This window comes from Arachis duranensis, chromosome 8 (genome assembly GCF_000817695.3).
Source record: "Arachis duranensis cultivar V14167 chromosome 8, aradu.V14167.gnm2.J7QH, whole genome shotgun sequence".
Taxonomy (NCBI): Eukaryota; Viridiplantae; Streptophyta; class Magnoliopsida; order Fabales; family Fabaceae; genus Arachis; species Arachis duranensis.
In genome coordinates this window covers 24,878,181-24,891,145 of record NC_029779.3, presented here as the reverse complement: position 1 = coordinate 24,891,145, position 12,965 = coordinate 24,878,181, and the positions used below count along the sequence as shown (strand labels likewise).

Genomic DNA, 12,965 nt, shown 5'->3' with positions numbered 1-12,965 from the left:
ATTAAGTCAATTGTATGGTATCTATTACTTACTTAGTGTTTAATTTACTTTTTATAATAAATTTTAAATATTTAAAAATTATATATTTTTATATTTTAAATTAAATATTAAATATTAATTTTTTAAATAAATTAAAAATCACTTTTTAAACACTATAACAACCCTACCTCTTGAATTATTATCACCAATCGATCTTTTAACTTTTCTTTTTCTACATTACACCTAACATTTTTCCATGGATATAAAAACCAAATCTGAACAATGAAATGATATGCACCTCTTCCCACTCCCACTCAGGTCACTCTCTCCTCAAACACAAACAACATAACATAACATGACGTGTCCAGCCTCGCCCGAGCTCGATCTCGACAACCTCAAAGCACTCAAAATTCTAGGCAGAGGCGCCATGGGCACCGTCTTCCTCGTCCAAAACACAACCACCGCCACCTATCTTGCTCTCAAGGTGGTCGACAAGTCCTCTGTCGACGCAAAGCCAGACTCCGACCGCCGTGCCCGCTGGGAAACCCAAGTGCTGTCCCGCCTCTCCCACCCCTTCCTCCCTTCCCTCCTCGGCACCTTCGAAACAGACCACTTGCTTGGCTGGGGCGTTCCTTACTGCCCTGGCGGCGACCTCAACGTCCTCCGCCACCGCCAAGTGGACAGCGTCTTCTCCCCCGCCGTCATCCGCTTCTACGTGGCCGAGATCCTCTGCGCTCTCGACCACCTCCACTCCATGGGCATCGCCTACCGCGACCTCAAACCTGAAAACGTCCTCATCCAACAAACCGGCCACGTCACCCTAACTGATTTCGACCTCTCACGCAACCTCACTCTTCCAAAACCGAAAACGGTTCTCATAACTGATCCCAAGGCCTCTAACAGAAAACATGACACGTGTCACCACCAGAGCCAAAAAGGACTGAAGAAGCCTAAGTCCGCGCGAGTCAGTCCTGTTAGTCGCCGCAGGCCGAGTTTTTCCGCCGGAGAAAGGTCGAACTCCTTCGTCGGTACGGAGGAGTACGTGGCTCCGGAGGTGGTTCGCGGCGATGGTCACGAGTTCGCCGTCGATTGGTGGGCCCTAGGGGTGCTGACGTACGAGATGCTGTACGGAAGGACGCCGTTTAAGGGGAAGAACAGAAAGGAGACGTTTCGAAACGTGTTGATGAAGAAGCCTGAGTTCATCGGGAAGCAGACGGTGTTGACGGATTTGATCTCGCGGTTGCTGGAGAAGGAACCTTCTAGAAGATTGGGTTCCGTACGTGGAGCCGATGAGATCAAGGACCATGAGTTTTTCAGAGGTCTCAAGTGGGACCTCCTGACGGCGGAGGTGGTCATGAGGCCGCCGTTTATTCCATCCAGAGATGATGAAGCCCACTTCACGGAGAAACTGACTGGTGGCGGTGCCGCTGGCGGAGTGGACGTAAGGGATTACTTCCAGAGGTTGAAGGCTCCGCAGTCGCCTTCTTGCGAGCTTCACCGGAAGAATGTTTCGTGGGGAGAATTCTGATTTCTGAGTGGTGGTGGCGCGTCATAGATAGGGGTAGTTAATAGTTATTCTTTTTTAAATCTGTAAATCTCAAATTTCTGTATATAGAAAATAACGTAACGGGGGAAACGTGAAAAACGGCGTTGCAAAATTATTACTCATATAGTAAGTAGTAACAGTATATAATACAATTTGAGACAACTTGGAAATGTTGTCTTTTCTATGGTATAGGATTAATATCAACGAATCAAATCTTATTATCATGCATGATATGGTTAGTTAACAAGTACAAATTAAACAGTTTGAACTTCAAGTACGTTTTATACAGACTAACCCCAATTTGAAACTGCTATGATCACAAAATAGGTTTGATCTTTATATATAAAGTTGGGTTGTTATTAATATATATAGAATAGAATTTTAAGACAACTGGAAAAAGCATACACTATATATAAAGGACTAAAGGCATCTCTCTTTTCTTCTTCTTTTCAAAGCAGGCATCTCTCTTTTCAGAAGAAAGAATTATTATCAGGATCCACTTATTTTAATTCTAAAAGCATGTGCTCAAGCATGTTCTCTCTAGAAACTTATGAATATGATGTGCAATAATCCCTCTTCTTAAGGTGCTTCTTTCTTTATGTTAAGTTGGTTGATTAACATACTTATCAAAATAATAATGAACATATTATATGGCTACTGGTGTACCATTAAAAATTGAGAAATAGATTTGTAGTATCATTTCAATTCAAGCAGAGAGCCAATTATGGAGAAATCAAGGTTGAGTTCGTGGATTATTATTGTCCTCTCTTATTTATACACGGTTTTTATATATTTTGAGGGGAAAAAAATAATCGGAGGAAACGTGCAGTTATGATAAGAGGACAAATTACTACGAAATTGCGGAAATAGATAATTATTGCAAACCTCGAATAAAATAAAAAAGTGGTACGGTGGTATAGAAAATAAAAAATCTCAATCATTCATTATTTTATTTTTTTTTGTCAAAGTGTGGAATTTTCTTTATTTGAATGTATGAATAATATGTGGAGTCTTAGTTGTGTTGCTAACTGCTAAGGTAGTGACAAATGCTATATATAGTATCACCTTCACTCCTTATCTATTATGCGGAGATTAAGGTCTTCAGTGGAAAATTGAAAGCAATTATATTACGTATATATTAATCACAAATTTCGTCATATTATAAAATAATATATATTAAAAATATATAAATATATAATAATTAACTTTTAATATACACGTAATAATATTTTTGAATTGCAAGAGACAACAACGTGAACAAGTATTCTTTGTGTCGGCCAATTTTATTCTAGCGTTTGATGATATAAGGTGTAATTAATTAGTACATGAAGAAAAATAGACCACTTGTATAAGGATCAATAAGGACCTTCTCTAAAGTAATTAATTGTTTCACGTAGCTGTTTGTCTTCTTCCAATTGATGCCTCAATCAAGCTATAAAGATTTATTGTACGTATTCGGTTGCACAATGGATTTTCACTTTCATTTAGTAGCAATAAGCACATGCATGCTCCTTCATGTGTTTTAATTTGGATTGAATAGCAACAATAATAACAAGACATGCCTCCTGGTGTGGCCCTTAGTGCCTTTATGACATTTCCCTACTCGACCAACGTCGCTTTTAAACCGTGAAGAGTCACCTGTAATTATCTTCATATAAATTTGATAATAATTTAGTTAAATTTATTAAATTATTTATAGTTTTTTATGATAAATTAAACTTTATAAAAAAGACAACTACAAATAAATTTCCTCTTGTTAAATTGTTTTCATTCTCTTATCTTTCCTTCTACGGTCTCCAATCTCTATTACCACACCTAAATGGTTTTATTGTGTCTTTGTTTGGAATACTATTAAGGTCACACATAATAGTGTACTACATAGATACACGTCTTTCGTTTAATTTATAATTTTCCACTAACAAATTCTTATCCTTCAATAGTGACAGTTATTGTCTTATTCCAAGTTTGGGCTTTGATCTAATTCCTTTTGTTACGTCCTGCGGGTGCCGAGGTATAGGAGTCCCTCCTGCAAATCACAATGCTCGGCGGGAGGATGATACTTCGGCTGAGGAAGAACACAGCGGCGGGAGCACCTGCAAAAAGCACTCCGACGCTCAAGTGAGAATATGGATTAAGTAAGAATATGTCAAATAAATTAAAACGAGTGTGTGGTGTAACCTGTCTTCTGTATAGTTACTTATCTATTTATATAGGCGTTTTGAAGGAAGTTGGTTAGAGTTTGCTTTGGGGTTTTCCGAGTTTGCCGAGAATATCCCGATTCTGGTTAGTTGAGATTCTGTGTTTTGTTGCAGTTTTCGGATTCTTGGGTGTTTGTTGTGTGTGAGATAAGCTCTGCTGACCGTGCTTATAGGCCATGTATGATAAGCTCGGTTGACCGAGCTTATAGGCTACGTATCATAGCCCCCAAGGTCGCCTTGTGTCCTCTAGGGGACAGTGGCGAGCTTAGTTTTTGTATGTGCTAGATTTGGTGTCGTGGTTTGAATGTTTCATAGGTTTTCTTGGAAAAGAGAGAAAACAGAGCATTTAATTGTCACTTCGTTTTCCGTGCTGAAATGATTGATGTGACCTTCTTAGTTGCGGTTCCCTACGCGATCCTGGCCTTCTATTTTTGTTGTTATTTTTTGGATGGTTGAGATCAGAACGGTTTTATTTTGCTGTTTTGAAACCGTTTTAGTTTCCCCTGTTGTATTACTGGGGTTGCTGTAGGTAACTTCTTTGCCTTCTTATTTTTGATACTGGGTTTGCTTAGCAGAGGAGGGAAAGAAGAAGAATGAGTACCAAAGGTTTGTGTTGAAGGTTTTCGGTCTCCTCATCTGTTTTCTTCTTGTTTTTCTTTTCTTCCTCTGCTTTTCTTCTTCCTCTTCTTTCGTTTTTTTTTTTTTATGGAAAAGGGTAAGGTTGTGGTGTCGGAAAATGATCCATGCAGTTGGGTTAGTGAACAGGTGAAGCAATGTGTGTCTATGTTCGATGATCGTCAGTCTGTGAAGGTTTTAGGCTCTAGTGTGTGGGTGAGGGAGGGGCATGAGATTAGGATTGAGCTTTTACCTTGCGAGGAGAAGGACCGTGTGTGTGAGCAGATTGAAGGTTGGTCATACTTCTATGTTTATTCTTGTTTATTGACTGAGCTGGGTGTTAGGTTTCCTTTCACGGATTTCGAATGTGGCGTTTTATTTTGGCTAAATTGTCCGCCTTCGCAATTACACCCTAACTCTTGGGGATTTGTTCGTGCCTTTGAGATTCTGATGGATGTCCTGGAGCATCCTCCTTCCTTGAGAGTATTCTTTTCCTTGTTTCAATCAAAAGGAGTCAGGCGAGGTTTGTGGGTGAATCTCAATAGCCACCCGCGTCGTTCATTATTTTCTCTGTATAAGTCATCGTTCAAAGATTTTAAAACAATGTTTGTCAAGGTCAGGAGCGTTGAAGAGGAGTTTCCTTTTTATTTGGACGAGTTTTTAGAGGAGAGGTTCCCCCTTTCTTGGTCTCCCGAACCTGTCCAGGTGCTTGATGTTGATGATAGGGTTTTTGATGATAACGTCTTGTTGGACTTTTTATTAGAGGATTCGGTAGATTTGTTATCTGTTGCGGATTTGTTGAAGTGGGATTCGGATAAGGAGGCAGTTTTGGATTATCTAGGTAAATAGCTTTAGTTTTGTTTTCTGGTATAGTGGCATGGCTGTTATTGATATTTTGTTATTTTTGTTTTGTAGCTGAAAAAGCCCCCACCATCACAACTGCTGGGTTGAAGTCATTTTTTAGTCAAAGGAAAAAAGGTGAAAAAGCTGGATCCACAACTAACGCGGGTAAAGGTGCTGATGCTGTTGTTGATCCTGCGGCTAATCCTCGTGTAAAAAGGAAGAGGCAGAAAACCCGCGCGGAAAAAGATGAAAGTAAGGAGGAAGATTCTTCTGTTCTTCCTATTGTTGAGGCAGCCTATGAATCTCAGAAGAGGCTCCATTGTTATCGGGAGGATGATAACATGAGGTCTCTGTGGTCGAGGTTCTTCCCTTTTGCTACCTTGGCTGACGAGGTTTGTCGCTTTCCTGATGATTCTAAGATGATTGAAGAAGTTGGTCGTTCCGGGATAAGTCGTTTCCTTCAGGTAATCTTGATCTTGCTAATTTCCTTTGCTTCTATGTGTGTTATGTCTAAGTCGCTTTCGTTTGCAGGTTATAGGTGCCCGGTTGGTTGCTGTTGGAAGAGTTCAAGAGCTTGCCGTTGAATCCGAGATTAAGGAGTCTGTTGATGTTTCTGAGTTGTCTGCTGCCGTTCAAGAGAAGGATAAGAAGAATATTGAGCTTTCTTCGTCTCTGAAAGAAAAAGAGGAGGAATTGGCAGAGGAACGTCGTCTTCATTGTGAGGTGATCGAAGCAAACAAAGTTTTGACGACTCGAGTGAAGGAGTTAGAAAGTGAGATCAAAGTCTTGAAGTCTGAAGATGGTCGTTTGGCGGCTCGAGTGAAAGAGTTAGAGGGCGAGGTATATGAGGCATTTGCCCAAGGTTTTGAGCGGGCTACTGACCAAGTCCGAGCTATTTTCCCGGAGGTTGACGTTTCCAAACTTGATGCTACGAAAATTATTGTTGATGGCGAGTTGATTGATGATGAGGTTGATAAGCAGAGCGATAGTTCAAGCATTGGAGACAAAATAGAGTAGTGTTTTGGGCTTAAGCAGTTTGCCTTTTTTGTTGTTTTGACTGTTTACAATTTGTTTTGGTTGTTTGAGACTTTTGCCGAATATGAAACTCGGTTTGTTTGTTTTGATATATATATATATGTATGCCTGCGTATACTTGTTAAGGTATACCCCTTTTGTTATTGTCGTGACTTTTGCAATTTATAGTAGTATGATATTTCTATTGCTAGAAAAGTTGTTTATTGAATTGATAGGGCGTCCGGCCTCATTAAAACCCTTTTGAGTAAAACCCTTTTTTCAATCGGGGGAAAACCTCAAAATGGGAAAAAGAGTACCTTCATCCGCTTCCGTGTACATTATGATTGGTATTTCCTCAATGAGGATACATTCCAGTTTCCAGGAATTGGTTTAGCTAGTAACGTTTGTAATTGATAAGCTCCTTTTCCGAGCACTCTAGAAACTCGGAACGGGCCTTCCCAGTTTGCTGCTAACTTTCCGTGGTCATGCGGTTTTCTTGCTTCTTCTGTTTTCCTGAGGACGAGCTCTCCTTCTTCGAACGTCCTTGGGCTGACCCTTTTGTTGTGTCGGTTTTGCAAAAACTGCTTCATTGCCAGCTGTTTTATTGTTGCTATTTCCCTTTCTTCCTCGATTAGGTCTAGGTCTGTTAGCCGTTCGGTGTTGTTTTTGTTTCTATCGTACAACTCGGTCCTCAAGCTAGCTGTTCCGACTTCTACTGGTATAAGGGCATCGGCTCCGTATACCAGTTTGAACGGGGTTTCTCCTGTTGCTGATTGGATGGTGGTGTTATAGCCCCAAAGGACTTCTGGTATAAGATCTGCCCATTCGCTCTTTACGTCATCTAACTTCTTTTTTAGAGCCTGCAAAATAACTCTATTAGCCGATTCTACCTGGCCATTGGACTGAGGGTGTTCAACTGAACTGAAATTGTGCTTAATATTAAAGTTTTGTAAAAAGATGGCGAGGTTGTGATCTGTGAACTGTCTTCCATTATCGGAAACTATTTCCTTTGGTATGCCATAACGGCATATGATGTTTTTCCAAAGGAAAGACCTTACCTTTTCGGCCGTGATTCGGGCCAGGGGTTGTGCTTCGATCCATTTGGAGAAATAATCTATTGATACCAAGAGGAATTTTACCTGTCCTGGCGCTTTCGGGAAGGGGCCGAGTATATCTAGTCCCCATCTATCGAAAGGCCAACTTACCTCCGAGGTGTGTAACTGTTCGGCTGGTGTTGTTGAGAAATTAGCGTGCTTCTGGCATTTGTCGCATGTTCTGACCTTGGTCATACAATCTCTTTTTATAGTTGGCCAATAGTATCCTGCTCTTAATATTTTGGCTGATAGGGCTCGGCCACCAATGTGGTTGCCGCACACTCCTTCATGGGTTTCTGCCATTACTATTTCGGCATCGTCCTTACTGAGGCACTTTAAGAGGGGTTGAGAGAATCCTCTTCTATATAGGTTGTCCCCTATTGTTGTGTAGTAGCTTGCTCGTCTTCTGAAAAGCTGTGTGTTTTGTTCATTCTTTGGGATGGCTCCTGTTTTGATGTACCGAAGAAAAGGTGTTCGCCAGTCCTCCACCTGCGTAATACTCAGAACATTATTTAGTTCAAAGCTTGGTTTCTCTAATGTTAGTTGTGAGAGTGTGGATGTGCATGGTGTTATTCTTGTTGTGGCTAGTTTGGAGAGAACATCGGCTCTTGTGTTCTGTTCTCTGTTTATGTGTGTTATTTCAAATTTCTGAAATTTCGAAATGAGATCCTTTGTTATGAGCCAGTACTTCTCCAACAAAGGATCTTTTACCTGGAACTCGCCTTTGATCTGTTGTACTACAAGGAGGGAGTCACAGTACACAGTTAGTTGAAGTATGTGCAAATCCTGGGCGAGCTTTAGTCCTGCTAGGAGAGCTTCGTATTCTGCCTGGTTATTGCTTGCTGGAAAAGAAAATTGTAAGGACTGCTCGGCTATGACTTGTTCGTCTTTTTTGAGTGTTACTCCTGCTCCACTTCCGTTTTTGTTTGCTGCGCCGTCGACATAAAGTTCCCAGCTATGATCCATCCCCTTGTACTCGGTTGTAAATTCTGAGATGAAGTCAGCTAGTATTTGTAGCTTCGGGGTCTTCCGAGGTTGATATTGAATGTCGTATTCTGAGAGCTCGATGGACCATTTCGTCAACCTTCCAGCTAGCTCGGGTTTAGTTAAGATTTGTCGGAGAGGTTGATTGGTTCTGACTACTATGCTGTGACTTTGGAAGTATTGTCTTAGCCTTTTTGCTGTTGTGACTAGGGCCAGTGCGAGCCGTTCTATCGTCGGGTACCTGGTTTCTGGTGGCTGTAGAATTTTGCTGACGAAGTATACTGGACTTTGTGTTTTTCCTGTTTCGGAGATTAACACCGAGCTTATAGCATGGTTAGAAATAGATAAATATAAAAACAATGGTTTACCGAGTTCTGGCTTCTGAAGTATTGGTGGTGACGATAGTATTTGTTTGAGCTCTGTAAAGGATCGTTCGCATTCTTCTGTCCAGTTGAATTTTTTGTTCTTCGAGATTGTCCGGAAGAAGTGGTAGGATCGGTCTGCGGCTGCTGGTAGGAATCGTGATAAGGCAGCAACTCTTCCTGCTAGTTGTTGTACTTCTTTTATTGTCTTTGGACTGCTCATCTTGAGTATAGCTTCACACTTCTCTGGGTTTGCTTCAATTCCTCGTGAAGTCAGCATAAACCCGAGAAATTTCTCCCCTTGCACTCCAAATGTGCATTTTTCTGGGTTGAGTCTCATGTTGTATTCTCTGAGTTGTTGGAACGCTTCTTTGAGGTCCTCACAGTGTGATCCTTGTGCCGAGGTCTTTGCCACCATGTCATCTACATAGATCTCCATATTTCGCCCTATTTGATGTTGGAATACCTTGTCCATGAGTCGTTGGTAGGTTGCTCCTGCATTCTTAAGGCCAAATGGCATAACTTTGTAGCAAAAATTTCCATGTTCTGTTATGAAGGCCGTTTTACTTTGGTCTTCTGGATGCATAAGGATCTGATTATATCCTGAGTATGCATCCATGAAGCTCAAAGTTTTAAATCCGGAAGCACTATCTACTAGTTTATCAATGCAAGGTAAAGGATAGGCGTCTTTGGGGCAAGCCTTATTTAAATTTGTAAAATCGACGCACATGCGCCATTTACCTGAGTGTTTCCTTACCATAACCACATTTGAGAGCCAAGTGGTGAAACGGAGTTCTTTGATGAAACCGGCGTTGAGGAGCTTTTTTGTCTCTTCAAGTGCTGCTTTTACTTTTTCCGTTCCAAGGTTCCTCTTTTTCTGGGCGATTGGTTTGGCTGTTTTGTTTATGGCGAGCTTGTGACTGATTATGCTCGGGTCGATCCCTGGCATATCTGCTGGTGTCCACGCAAATAGATCGGCGTTATCCTGAAGTAGTTTTACTAGTTCTGCTCTTGCTTCTCCTTCTAATGCTCGGCCGATGTAGGTTACCTGCTCGGCTTTTGTCGTCAGGGGAATCTGTTGGAGTTCATCTATTGGTTTAGGCCTCTCTTGGAGGTCTCCTCTTGGATCTAATTCGGCCAGTGTCAGCACTTCGGACTTGTCATGACTTGTGTTTGCTTCTCGATTAGCTTTTGGCTGCGTGTTGATTTTCCTTTAGCTAGCGTTGTAGCATTGCCGAGCTTGTTGACGGTCTGAGTAGATTGTTGCTATTCTACCGTCCTGTGCCTGAAACTTAACACATAGATGAAATGTTGATATTACCGCTCTGAATTTGTTCAGAGCGGGTCTCCCGAGAATAATATTGTAGGGACTAATGCAGTCAACTATCAGGTATTGTATATCAAAGGTTCTGGATAATGGACTTTCACCTATTGTCGTTTTTAGCCATATGTACCCTTTTATTGGTACCCTTTCGCCGGAGAATCCAACAAGTTCTCCGGATGAGGGTTGTATTAGCTTTTCAGATAGGTTCATTTTTAAAAAGGTAGAATGAAAAAGAACGTCTGCACTACTACCTGGGTCCAAGAGGACTTTTCTTACCAGTAACTCTCCTGTTTGGATGGAGATCACCACAGGGTCATCTGCATTTGGTGTGGCCGAGCATATATCTGATTGGCTAAAAGTGATTTCGAGGTCGTCAACTTCTTTATTATAATGTGGGGTTGTTCCTTCGATTGCTAGCATGGTGCGGTAGCTTCGTTTTCGTGCTGAGGCTGTTTCTCCACCACACGCGAATCCTCCTGATATGCAATTGATGATTCTCTTTGGGGGGGTATTGCTCGGCCATTTGTCGATTTCTTTATGCCTCGGAGTTTGTTGCTCATCTGGATTTGGTTTTGCTCCTTTGTGCCTTGTACCTTTGATGTATTTGTCAAGGAGACCTTGTCGGGCTAGTCTTTCCAGCAAGTCTTTTGCTATGATGCATTCGTCGGTGGTATGGCCGTATTTTTGGTGGAAAGCGCAGTGCTTGGTTCTGTCCACGAATCGTTGGTCTTGGTAGCTTCCGGCCCTAACAGGGGGTTTTATGATTTTGGCGTTGAGTATTTCCTTGATGATTCTTTCTCTTTTAGTGTTGAACCTGGTGTAGTTGTCAAACTTCGGTGTGAGTTTAAATGTTTTCCCGATGTCTCTGTTGTCCCCTGATCTGATTGTTCGGCCTTCTTCCTTTCGTGGTTGCTTTCTGTCTACTTTGTCGGCCTCTCGGAGTTCCTCAATCTCCATCTGCCCTGCGGCTCTTTCTCGGAACTCCTCCAGGGTTTTTGGTTTTGTCACGGCAATTGTTTCTCTGAACTTTCCCGGTTTGAGGCCGGCTTTTATGGCGTGGAGATGAACAGCAGGGTCGAGATCGGGTATCTCCATTGTTGCGTCGGCGAATCGGGTTAAATAATCCTTCAAGCTTTCTTGGGGACCTTGGCGGATGGTGCCGAGGTAATCTGATCCGTGCACATAAATGCGGGCAGCGGCAAAGTAGTCAATGAAGGATCTCGCCAATTCCTCGAAGGAGGAGATTGATCCCTCCGGTAGTTTTGAGAACCAAAGGAGGGCCGCGCCGTCGAAGTAGGTCGGAAAAGCCCTGCAAAGAATAGGTTCATTTTTAGGTCCATTAAAGAACATCATAGACTGAAATTTCTTAATGTGAGCCCGGGGGTCACCAATCCCCTTATATGGCTCGAGTGAGGAAGGTAGTGTAAAATGTTTCGGCATTTGGTAGTTGGTAATCTCCTCGGAAAATGGGTTATCCAAGGTTAATCTCTCCTTTGGGGGGTTGGTGGTTAACAGGTCAGTGGCGGTCATGGACGAGCTTTTGGGATTGCTTTCATCGTGCTTGTTGTTTTGTGCTGACAGCTCGGCCAATCTTTTGACCTCTGCTTGAAGTTCAGCCATCTGGGCCATAAGTTCGGCTTGCGTGGGTAGGTGAACTCCGTTGTCTGCCATGTCTGGAGATCGTGTGATCTGAAAACAAGAATTCAAGAGGCAGAAATAAAAAGGGAAAAAGTGGGGTTAGTTTTACGCGGCCCCACGGTGGGCGCCAAATGTTACGTCCTGCGGGTGCCGAGGTATAGGAGTCCCTCCTGCAAATCACAATGCTCGGCGGGAGGATGATACTTCGGCTGAGGAAGAACACAGCGGCGGGAGCACCTGCAAAAAGCACTCCGACGCTCAAGTGAGAATATGGATTAAGTAAGAATATGTCAAATAAATTAGAACGAGTGTGTGGTGTAACCTGTCTTCTGTATAGTTACTTATCTGTTTATATAGGCGTTTTGAAGGAAGTTGGTTAGAATTTACTTTGGGATTTTTCGAGTTTGCCGAGAATATCCCGATTCTGGTTAGTTGAGATTCTGTGTTTTGTTGTAGTTTTCGAATTCTTGGGTGTTTGTTGTGTGTGAGATAAGCTCTGCTGACCGTGCTTATAGGCCATGTATGATAAGCTCGGTTGACCGAGTTTATAGGCTACGTATCACCTTTACTTTTGAGTAAGTTGCCGAAAGATATAGGTGTAATTATGGCAAGGAAGAATTTAGTCCAAGATTTATATAAGAAACACTACCTTTAAGCATTGGATTATACATAAGTAATTTCTAATATAAGTTTATGCCATTTACCGTCAAAACGAGGAAACGCAAATCAAACTATGATTGGTCCAAATAAAAGAGATATTATTGGACCTCAATGCATTATATTCATCGCACGGCCACATCCTATCATGAGTTTTGTGCTGCTTTTTTTGACCATACGTTAGAGAATAGAGACATTCCATTACAGAATCGGTACTTGCATTAATAATTCGAGTAGCATCTTTCTCAACAATCAAGAACGCACCCTACCCTAAGTACATATATTTTGGATAATAATCCACACTAAAACTCAATTATTTGTATAAAATATATATTAAAATAAATTAATTAATATATATATATATATATAAATAATAGATGAGTAATTTTTAATACGTATGTAATATTTTTTAATTCACGATAATCTATAAGCTACATGCCGGAAAGACCGTAAACTACTAAACTATATCAGTGATCTCTTATTGGGCTTATAAATTTGGATTTACGAAAAAAGAAATCTTAGTTTGGGCCAAGATCCATCTCCATTTCTGTCTCCTATGTTCTATGAGCTTTGGGACTTGGGCCATGTGTTTGGAAGGTCTTAGAGACAAAATGGTTTAGAGACCAGTTAAATTATACCAATTTTAGTTAACGACAAACTTAGCTAAAATCTGCGATAAAATAGTCATTGGTTTGCTGGGTTGGGATATAT

The 12,965-nt window shown here is 41.5% G+C and overlaps 1 protein-coding gene across 1 annotated transcript; it reads left to right on the top strand.

The window, feature by feature from the left end:
- Window positions 1-211: 211 nt before the first annotated feature.
- Window positions 212-1,709, top strand: LOC107461543 (serine/threonine-protein kinase UCNL-like). Its single transcript, XM_016080064.3, has one exon. The coding sequence runs from the start codon at window positions 335-337 to the stop codon at window positions 1,505-1,507; it is 1,173 nt and encodes a 390-aa protein (XP_015935550.1). The 5' UTR covers window positions 212-334; the 3' UTR covers window positions 1,508-1,709.
- The last annotated feature ends 11,256 nt before the right edge of the window (window positions 1,710-12,965 follow it).

Coding starts and splice junctions, on each gene's coding strand:
- LOC107461543 (XM_016080064.3), top strand. CDS start 335: ATGACGTGTCCAGCCTCGCCCGAGCTCGATCTCGACAACCTCAAAGCA.